The sequence below is a fragment of the Haliotis cracherodii genome, unplaced genomic scaffold (genome assembly GCF_022045235.1).
Source record: "Haliotis cracherodii isolate W230 unplaced genomic scaffold, xgHalCrac1.p SCAF_7, whole genome shotgun sequence".
NCBI lineage: Eukaryota > Metazoa > Mollusca > Gastropoda > Lepetellida > Haliotidae > Haliotis > Haliotis cracherodii.
In genome coordinates this window covers 20,723,244-20,735,120 of record NW_027266330.1, presented here as the reverse complement: position 1 = coordinate 20,735,120, position 11,877 = coordinate 20,723,244, and the positions used below count along the sequence as shown (strand labels likewise).

The 11,877-nt window shown below is 38.9% G+C and overlaps 1 protein-coding gene across 1 annotated transcript; it reads left to right on the top strand.

Moving 5' to 3' along the window:
• Positions 1–179: 179 nt before the first annotated feature.
• Positions 180–11,466, top strand: LOC139447467 (uncharacterized). Its single transcript, XM_071228855.1, has 5 exons — positions 180–397; positions 3,469–3,577; positions 4,821–4,888; positions 7,227–7,316; positions 7,963–11,466. Exons 1-5 carry the CDS (start codon positions 256–258, stop codon positions 8,283–8,285), a joined length of 732 nt encoding a protein of 243 aa, XP_071084956.1. The 5' UTR covers positions 180–255; the 3' UTR covers positions 8,286–11,466.
• The last annotated feature ends 411 nt before the right edge of the window (positions 11,467–11,877 follow it).

The window sequence follows — 11,877 nt, the reverse complement described above, 5'->3', positions numbered from 1 at the left end:
CTCTAGAAGACTTACAACTATAGTTTTAGTAAAGGTCTAATTATAAGACATTTTCGGAAGTCAGACGAACATTTATAATATGTAAGTTGATATTCTGATAGAATGAAAGGTGTTTCCAAATTCAATAGGTTTTAGGCTAATAGCATTTCTACTTCATGGTTACGGAAATAAACAACATGGCTAGCTAGCAAGGTGCTCGTTCGAGGCGCGACGAATAAAACATCACTTGCACAAAGAAACACTCATTTTGCAGTCATGGTGTTGTTCATTAACATAAACGTTGGCCAAAGGGTCGAAGTTTTACTAGGTGGGGAGATATTTCGCGGCACTATTCAGTATAAAGGATGCATCATCACGAAAAAGGGTGAATGGGTTGGACTTGCACTTGATGAACCAGGTACGTAAACAAGGGACATTTATTTTAGACCCGGCACACGTTTGAATCAGCTCTCATTGATGTGGTATCGTTTCCTGGTTTAGTAAACTTGATGGTAAGACTGCGACGGGAAGCTTGGGTATATGGGTACTGAGTAGGACCCGGCGCCCTCACAGGACCATCAGAATCAAGTTTAATGGTTATGCTACAAATCACTAGATGCTAATATCAACATTTTTTTCTAACTATGCACACATTCCGTAAGATTATTATATATTTGAATAAATATAAGATGTAGCAACCGTCAACTTCAGCACATGCATGACCAGATTGTCTATATGTGTATTCAAATAGTTTTTGCCAGGTGCTAAAACAATTGCTAATCGGACATTTTGTACCCTATTCTTGAGTGCTACAGTGGATAATCTGGGTAATAAGGGGCCAGGTAGCCGGGTAGTAAATTTTGACTTCTCCCATTCCTACTTGACAGTATTTAAATATACTGTTCAGTAAGGGTTAGCTGAAGCTGACCTGGCCCTTTTAATTATCAGAGGTTGTTGATAGAGGAAATATAGTCATTGATTGTTATGCAAGATATCTAGATATCATGTCCCAATCCATCAAATGGGAACATGTGTAATTATAGTAGTCACAGTGGCTTTTGTGTTACACTATTGCAGTATCAATTGCTCCTTTACAGATTTACATGGTACTAGGGCTGGGACGGGTAATTTGGGTACTCGGGTCGAGTGGGTACAGAGTAGGACCCGGGTACCCACAGGACTACCCGGACCCAAGGTTAGTCACGTGATATATTGTTTAATGGCAAAAATTATCTAGTATGCTATGGTGACACTACAAGTCACTAATGTTCGCATTTCTTTCTGACTGTGGTTGAATAAAGATATAACTTAATTCAACTTCAGTGTAGGAATGACCAGATAGTTTAATACATGTATCTAAAAACGTTTTGCCAGGGCAATGCTAAAGATGTTCTCAATCGGACATTTTGAGACATCTCCTGAGACCAGGGAGGTGGGTACTCGTCCCAGCCATACTTGGTACACATGTTTTGTGTTGTGTTAATGATATACATGACATAGTAAGGTGCACATAAATTGTATTTCTATTAATAATATTCTATGACTGGTGTAATTTTATGGTCATATATGGTCACTGTTTTCTACATTCTGTTGAGATTAAGAAGCTGCTTTGAAAGTCTCAAGAACATCTCTAACCCAGAGTTTTAACCTAGGATTCCAAACTAAGTTCCACTGGCAGGCAACTTCATGGGTGCAGGCTAAAACGTCACCGATTTCTCTGGTGAAAACGGCACTGCATATGGCGTAAACGGCTACTGTGTGACAGGTGAAAACGTCACCTCTGTTTTTAATAACGATAAGAACGATTTATGTTGTAGTATATCTGATTAATGTTTTTTGTTAATATTATTTGATGTATTTACATGTCATTTCCTGTTTTCCAGTTGTTCACAGATAACTACATACATTCACATGTATACAGTTCTTCACAGTTTTCATCTTCTTCTCATGTTTACAATATCGGCCCATGTACCACCGAGCCTTGCGATAGTAGCTGACTCAGGGGGCTAATTTCTAATGTAAACTTGTTTGAACTTTTCACAATTACTGGTGTTTGTAAGAGACGATGCAAGTTTAATTTCATGTATTTTACTTCAAAGCATATAATGTTTTCACAATAAGTTAGTTGCGCCTCCCAATCAGAGTCGGCGAGTAAATTGGAGTAGGGGGCCAATTTCTACTGTAAACTTGTTTTAACATTTCACAATTATTGGTGTTTGCAAGTGACCATGTAAGTTTAATTTCATTTATTTTACCAAGGTAAAAAAAAATAGGGTGCCGTTTTTGCCAGGCAATAGTAGCCGTTTTTGCTTGAGGCGAGGTGACTTTTCGCCAATCATTGCCGTTTTCGCCAGGTGACGTTTTGCTAAGGTGCCGTTTTAGCTATAGCCCCAACTTCATATAGAATTCATTATTTTGTTCACTTGTGAGATAATTGTCTTAAATTCGGGGGTCTTTTAACATTGCATGCATTTCTGCAAGCAGATAATGTAAAACTAAGCATTAGTGGCCCATGAACCACCTGATCCGAGTACCCGAGTTACCCATTCCAGCCCTAATTCTAATGGTGATGGCTTTACAGGGATGCTAAGGATGTGAAATTTCTTATCAACCAACCAGGATCGTGGCTTCTAATTTCTCAGTACTAGTGTATGCAGCAATCAGATATGTATTTGTGTTTTGTGTATCTTGAAACTGGATATGATAATGGACTGAGAATGTGACTAATAAAGCTGCGTTATTATGTTGTTGATATGTTACACATCCTGCCATTTCCGAGTGACGTGGCAGCTATGCCAAAAAGGGTGTACTGTCAAGGATATATTTGTGTTATCTTTTGCTAAAATCAAAATTCCCAAATATAGGTTGTAAATAATGAAGCTAAATCTGTTTAGTAAGCTAACATCTGATATGCTCAACAACCCATGCATTCTTCTCATGGATTGGGCAGTCAAAGTTCGCTCCAGGTTCACTTGACTTTGGTGGTGTCCCAAGATCTTCATGAAAAGAGTGAGTGAGTATGGTTTTACGCCGCTTTAAGCATTATTCCAGCAATATCATGGCGGGGGAAACCATAAATGGGCTTCACACATTGTACCCATGTCGGAAATCGAACCTGGGTCTTCGGCGTGACGAGCGAACGCTTTAACCACTAGGCTACCGGACATGAAAAGAGATATCACATTAGATTCACAGAGCCTGACAAGCTGATCCAAATAATTAATTAGTCACCTCGTACAAGCTATAGAGTTCTGCAGACCTATCTTAACATGAATACGTAAAGTTCCTTCTTTCATGTTAAAGTTTTATACTTTAAGGAAGAACTGCATAGTGTGAGATAGGATAAACAGTGATAAGTATCACAAATATACAATTTATTACAACATTTACAATATTAGCATATAATTAGCTGCTTGACTCTGTACAGTGATTCATAGGGAGTCAGTTATTGTGATTTATTGACTTTGTATGTTGATATTGTATTTTCAGTTGGTGACAGTTGTGGAATGATTTTAGGACGCAGATATTTTCAATGTCGAGACAAGTATGGAGTTTTTGTCAGAGCCAACAAAATCCGCTTCATCTCTAGTGGTAGAAGGTATGTAATGATAAAAAATCACTATAATCCTCTAATAGTCTGGGTACAATACGTGAAACCCATTTCTGGTGTACCCGCTGTGATATTGCTGGAATATTGCTAAAAGCAGCGTAAAACCAAACTCACTCACTCACTCAAAAACAAAGTTGTTTTGTGAACTTTAATCTCATTAAAAATTAATCCCACTAAAACGGTGGTTGGTGCAATTATTAAAATGCTATGGCAATGTGCTGATTCCCTGTTCAGTATATTTATTTCATAACCAAATTCGAGTTGAGTTGATTGGTTCAACTGTGTCATATGGCCCTGTGACGCAGGGGTAGCATTATGCAGATGGCTGTTACAATGAATGCTCGTTCCGCCTGTGACGAATAGGTCTGGTTGTTGATGAAATATAGTGATAGCTAAATAGACAGATTTTTTATTCATGCACCGATTGTCTTTAAATGTAATATCCAGTTATGTATGACTGTTTAATAATCTCATACCAACTTTGACTGGTGTAAGTCTGATAGTTTTTCAGATATTGTAGTAAACATCAGTACCTTAAATTACCTTCCAGACTATAGTGTCAGCTTCATCATGTGTGTGATGGTAGTGCCAGACGTTTTTTTTTCAGTTTATGTCTATTTTGTCATGCCTCAAACAATGAATCACACATTTTGTAATTTCGCACAAATCCAAACAAGTGGGGTCAGCGGGGTAGCCTAGTGGTTAGAGGCTAGTCATGCTGAAGACAAGGGTTCCATTTTCCACCTTTTGCACATAACTGGTGCCCTCCTCCGCGATATTGCTGGAATATTGCTAAAAGCAGCATAAAACCATACTCGCTCACTCACTCATGCCAAAAAAGTTGGTGGTGGTTACTGTATTCGACGTAATAAGCGCCCAGTGCGCTCTCAAAATTAAAAATAGTGGGCTCTTATTAGAATATTATTTTGGTGAAAATGAGTTAAAAGATAAATTTTGTGGTTTATGCTGACAGCCTTATAAATAAGTGTTATAAAGTGCGAATAAATAAGTGTTGTGTACATTGATTAATCGGAAGGGGTGCTAATTGGTATGGTTCACAAGTCAAGATATTAGCAAATATCACTGTGGGCGCCTATTAGAGCGGGGCACTTATTACGTCGAATACGAGTAATTACTACTCATGTGTACATATGAACTATATATTGAATTGCTGAGTATTCTGAATGCTGTGCAGCATGACAAGCACTGCATGGCTGTGTGTCTTTTTCAGGCTATTCAACAAATATCATCGAGTCATACATGATGATGCTGTGGAGGAGAATCTGTTTCATACTGAAAGTAAGAACCAATTCCATTATTGTTAATAAACAGCTCATTTTGAAAACTTCTACATGTTATGTTAAAGTAAATTTAGAACTACCATGTTTATAATCGCGGAATATGTGTCATTTCAATATGTTAGGCTCACTTTGCCAATTATGGCCATCACTTGAAGGGATGGTGTAAATCCTGCTGGGGTCCATGCAGGTAGCATAGGTACTGTAAGTCCCCATGGTCCCCAGTATGTGATCTACCTTCAGTGGCTGGTGATCTATAGCCCGTTTTTATCATGTATTATTATATATAGTGATATCCTTTTTATGATTTCATGCTAGTTTTATATCATTTTCTGTGATAAGTCTAGTTATTTTACTGTCCTTCGTTGTCAGGTGTCTCAATGTATTTAATATGTTTAACCCTGGATTGGCACGATATGGCTGAAATATTGCTGATGTGACTTAAAATTTTAACTCATAACATATTATGTGTGAGATATGTTGTGGTTTGCCATCCACATCAATCTGTATCAGTTAGCAATGTCCTATCTGCAGATCCAAGTGCTGTCATGGTGTGGCAGTGTGTTCCTTGTCTGTCAGTCCATCTGTTGCCTGCCCATTAGCTGCTATCTTCTCTTAAGAAGCAGGGGCGGTCGGGTAGCCTAGTGGTTAAAGCGTTCGCTCATCACGCCGAACACCCGGGTTCGATTCCTGACATGGGTACGATTTCTGAAGCCCATTTCTGGTGTCCACCGCCGTGATATTGCTGGAATATTACTTAAAGCGGTGTAAAACCATACTTACCCACTCTTAAGAAGCAGTGGAAACAAACAACTGAAAGTTTTAATAGTCTTGTGCCATAATAGGAATCCATCCATCCTTAGCCGTTACATCACCTCTGTGGAGACCAAGGGTAGAACGTGTCCCCAGCACCTTATACCACATTTACCCGAGGCAAGAGCATCCAATCGCCTATTTATTAAAGTCTTGTTTCCACCCTTGCCATATCAAGCCCACTTTCCTGTGCTTGATATGATTGGACTAAAGCACATATCAATAGTCCAATCAGAGAACATTTCACAAAAGCAACATCCTCCACTAGTACACATCCGTATGAAAGTGATTAATGCTGTCTGTCTTTTATTGACACAAATATATATTTTACATCGTTTAAACCCCCAAATGATTGCCTATGTCTCAGGGATGAAATCGAGAACGTTTTCGTTATCTGTTCGACTAGGTCATTGCCAATGATAGACGCCATCTTTGTGAAGCTTAACGAGATAAGAACAGTGATCTGATTGGATGTCACGTTTTCATTACAAGGGGTATTACAAGGGGAAGATGGTCATAGCATGTAATTAGAGGTAACTAAACTAAGGAATGGAACCATGGGGATTCTGGTTTAGAATTGGTCAGCATCTCTCAGCATCTTCAGAAACTCTTTTGCCCAACAGGACCGCTATAACCCTCGTAACATCTGGTGTCATTATTCTCTTCTTCGCTAACTAAGCAGGACGTGAGAGACAAGATCTTACCTGTTTTTTTTTAAGATTCTATCCTTTGCCATAGCAATCTATGCTGGTCGTAAGAGACAACTCAATGGATCGGATGGGCAGACACAGTGATGGCACACCATCATTTTTTAGTGTTACTCATAATAATACTGTAAATCTTGATATTAATGCCAGCGTGAATAAAATGCGAAAAATGTGAGTGGTCTTTGCTCGCATGATTAAACATCAACAATAAGACATTTTGGATAGCAGAAATACCAACTTAGACATACGCTGAAAACAAACAACTATGTATTCCACATCACTGTTTATTGAGCAGCACTTGTTACAAGTATATAAACAATGTCATTCAAACACTAATTATATCCTGTGAATTGTCACTGCTGGGGTCAAGACAAGCGTTCTACTCACTCATGTCATCACTGATCACACCTGCAAGTCCAGACAGACACCACCCAACACGGTGTCTTTGCTCTTTGCGACTGCATCAAAGGCCGACACGAGCCAGCGCGCACTCTACTCAGCGCTAATAAGCGGCGCTTTTTGGTGTGTGATTGGATTAACGTAAGGTTGGATTTAGGTGAGGATTCTCCTGTAAACCTGACAGAGGACATTTTGTTTAGATATAAATCCACTGATGCTTGAGAGGAGGAGGTGTCGCATTCATATTGAGTCGCAGTTTTAGCTAGGGGCCAGCAGTCGCATTCATTTGGAGACGCATTAATTTCACGTTTTACAGTATTAACTGGACTGTCCGGTCCAGACTTGGTTATTTAAAAGAGTTGGGGTTAGACGAATACATACTCTATGGTTATTTGTAAATATTCTTTCTTTTTTGCATAGAGCCGGCAGTCAGCAATGGCCCGTATGACCCTGTACGGATGTCCGCAGATGACTTCAGCAGGATGAGGACCTCATTGGACTTTTCCCTTGGTATGTTCCATTTTGAATTCGGGGCGGTCGGGTAGCCTAGTGGCTAAAGCGTTTGCTCATCACGCCAAAGACCCGGGTTCGATTCCCGACATGGGTACAATGTGTGAAGCCCATTTCTGGTGTCCCCGGCCGTGATATTGCTGGAATATTGCTAAAGCGGCGTAAAACCATACTCACTCACTCACTCCATTTTGAATTCAGGAGATATTTATTGTTAATGACAGAATAATTAAAAATATATAAGTGGTTGTATCTTATAAATCTGTTAATTCAGTAGATATTCATTGTTGTGAAATAATAATAAAAAAACAATCTGTTTATCACTACAATTATTTTGTAAAACAACACTTTTCTTGCCAAATTGTTTTTGGGGACCTGCAATTTAAACATTCATGTTCATGGCCCCTGCAAATACAGGTAACATTTATTCATGTTCCTCCGCCCTCTCCCTATAATAAATGACCACACCCTAAATAATGTTCAAATTAAAAAAAGAAGAAGAAATATCTGAAAAATTATTTTGTCATTTTTCACACCCCCAACCCCCTCTCCTCTACCTGCCTCTATAGTTGTGATACATTTGAGCAAGCTCCCTCTTTCGTGGAGCCATTTCTTATGATCCTCCCCTTAATCTCTGTGATTTCAGATAATGGTTATCCTCACTACGTGGCACAGAAACACCACCATCTGAATCATGCAGTGGGAAACAAGATCCCGGCTACAACGATGCTACGACCTGCCACAAGCATGGCCTCGTTTCGCTACCACACCCGTCCCATACACACCTCGTACAGCATAGAGAATGATTTCATTCCCAGTCCATCCATTCCCAAGACCCACATGCCCTACATGGCGCTGCGGAGACAGGTACATCGGGGGTGGGACAACGCACACTACGTACGAGAAATGAGTGTCTCCACCGGTCGGGAAAGGATGAAGTTGTCACAGTGGAACGACATCTCAGAATAGTTCTTGAATAATTCAGCATTTATTTATTATGGCTGTGACTGAAGTTTATGGATTGATATGTGGACTCCAAAATATCAAGATGAATCAACATGATCAATGCATTAATAATAACACCTTGGAGACTGTAAAGTTTTAACTTGTAATATCATATCTAAAAAGAATTCAGTCCCATCAAAATCAGATCTTAGTTCTCGCTATCGCTAAACAAAGATCTGAGGACATCCCATTACGGGTCACGTCAGAACGACCTTGCCCGAATTTTGACCGACCAATGGAAGGACTGATAAGAAGTCAACATTAGCCAATCAGAAGGCAGCTTTCTCGTGCTTTACGGCACTGATTTTGAATTGGCGACCACGCTTTGGAACATATTTTGACAAATCCTCGATAAAAAATTTGAATCCTGAACAAAAGAACATTCTCGGATGGCAGATATAGGGTTTAGATTATATTCAGTCGTAAAGCCCGTAACTATCGTTCGGAATACCCCTCTGTTACATTTTTCGAGATTGCATGATTAGAAACCACATACCGACTGTCACTTTCATGATCTGGTAAGCAACGCTCTGATTGGTCGGATGAAAGGTTGTTCTGACGTGACCCTTAATGGGATATCTTCAGATCTTTGTTTAGCGGTAGGGAGAACTAAGATCTGATCTTAATGAGATTGACAAAGACTTTCTATATGTGCCATTATTGAAAAACATACGATAAATATTTTAATATTTGTAATGATAATATTTGTATTGCTATCAGTATTGCCAGCTCATACAGATAAGATATAATCGGACGAATTGTTTTCAATATGTTACCGAAAATCCTATGAACACAAATTATTAAAAGTATTAGTATTTTTTAATACCTGTTATGTTTGAAAACATTTTCAACAAGTTGCCTTGTACAGGTGCTGGGAGGAACTATCAAGTCCATGGCGTCATATCAATGCATTTTGAATTAGATGTGTGTCTTCTCCATCTTATTTGAAACTTCACGTAGTGTCTTAGGTAACCATCGTTTCTATGATATGTGTCTGTGATAATGTACATGGCTCCTCTGGTTAGAAGTCAGAGGTCGGTAGATCCCATATATGGGTATGATGAAAACCGGCTGCTATTTTCGTAAGTTGATCCTCTCTCTGTTGATACAGCCCAGGTAAACAGAACTAAGGCCAGGCTTTTTATATTTTTAAGATTACGGATTTTTCAGCCCGAAGTCCAGGGTTGGAGGAGGCAAAAAAAGAAAGAAAAGCCAGATGCCTTTTTTTAAATGCAGAATGTCTCTGGCATACTTTATGAACATGTTCCGTGCTCAAAAGACCACCATTTGTGATGATAAAGCCCCTTGTAACAATAAAAAGTCTACCACTTACAACAATGACAATTGTCAAGGGAGGCTATTCATGTTGGGCTTCGGGATTAACAAAGATCGATTATGTATCTCTTTACTAGTTTACAATGGTAAATTCATTTGTTTTATTTTAAGAGGTGATGATAACAAATAAAATAACTGACTACGCGGCTATCGGCGGGGAAAAGAATTTGGAAATCTGATGATTTGTTTTACATTTTCTAAAAACTTAGAGTCAGCAGGTCCGAAATCCGAAAAATATAAGATGCCTGGCCTAAATACAGATGGAATGTCATTGACAGACAACTAAATGCGTCCATACTAAGGAAATCAAATGTTTGATTATGTTTGTTCTGGTATAGGGGATGAAGTCTTTGAAAGATGTAACAGAATTCAATTTGAAAACATGCATATCTACATGTTTATAACTATCCAAATTGGATGATATTGAGGAAGTGAATGGTATGTACACTTGTGGCCATGTTATCTGTGATCTAGCATGGTTTTAATATGTTATTTTTGTCAGATTTATTGACTGGTAATAAATCTCCAAAAGGAATGAGATGCAGTTTATCTGTTGAGCAGACCCGTGAAGATCCGTTGTAGAATAGGTCTTCAGCAACCCATGCTTGCCTTAATAGGTGACTATGCTTCTCGTAAGGGCAACATACGGGATCTGGTGGTCAGGCTCGCTGACTTGGTTGATGCATGTCGTCGATCCCAATTGCGTGGATCGATGCTCATGATATTAATCACTGGACTGTCTGGTCCAGACTCGATTATTTACAGACTGCCGTCATGTAGCTGGAATATTGCAGAGTGCGGCGTTAAATAACAAACCAACCAACTGTTGAGCACAAACCATGAGGATGTGCAGATGTTATTAACTTTTATCCCCAGGTATTTAGAGGGGAAAGAACTGTGATATTTTCTTCTTGTTATGAAATTGTAATTGTAACATTTTTCGTTGTTGGTACTATCGATATATTTATCCTGTGAATGAAGTTGGCTGTGCCTTTGCATCTTGACCGATCATATTGACAGTGTCAGGTTTGTTTTTATGGTGTTAGTAGCACAAACTCATAGTCAAGGTTTCTGGCTCTGACATACTTAACAATGGTGTGTATGGATCGTGTTTGTTCTAGTGAAGCCAACAGGGATTGTATTAAATTGTTTGATAGGCATTACTTAGAAGTTGACGGATGACAAGGTAGACACAATTTTATGGATAACAACTCCTTTAATACTGTAAAAAGTGACGTTTCGGTATGGATCCTTATACCCTTGTCAAGCAGGACTGTCAAACAAGATTGTATTGATTCTCAAATATCCATGTGGTACATTGACTGCTACACAAGGCAAACTACATTTAGAATATTTGCATTTTCCTATGCTACAGAATTGTGATTTTATCTAGGAAAATATGTTGTATGTTTTATGAAATATTTACAAATAATGTTTACAAATGTTACTTCGGTCATTGTTCTGATCTGACAGGGTGTCTACAGTTGGTTCCTGTACCTTGAGACTATGTTGGTTAGTTTGACCGTCTCTCCAGGATCTACTGCGTTACAGCAAAATATCACAGTCGGATGAACGCCCCTGATCCATACCAGACTATAGTCAGCACAATGTTTCCTACCTAGCTTCAGTTAAATACCTTGAAGTTAACACCAGGGTAACACAACAGCACTTATTCTCTATAGCTTCACTGACTGGAGTAGAATATTGAGTGTATTTGCACACACGGCGTCATCTTGTAGTCACCAGCCACCAAGGCGTCTTGTTATCTGTACATGTTTGCATGTATACGTATGTTATGCTAATAATAAACACTCACAACAAAATATTATTTTCCTCTTGTGTATCCTATATGAGATCGGAAACATATGGAATTTCCACGAAATATCCCTAACCGGTGATCATGTTGGGTATTCACACATAAAACTTTACAGGCGAAGTGTGTTTTGCTGCAACAATGTTTACTGCTCTGTAGATGTGTGTTCACTGTTTTGGGTTTTCAAAATGCAGCAACTCACTTGTTAGACAATATATAACAAAGAATCAAGCGTGTCAATCTAGCTACTTTATGTTTTTCATCAAATGAAGAGGCCCCGGCATATAATGCAGGGGGATATAAACGGGTAGTCATCATCAGGTCTGTCTGTCCGTACATGCGTCCAAACTAGGTACATGTATTCACCAGGGCCTGAAGTGGTGGGAATTTTAAGAATTTTAGTTTTTC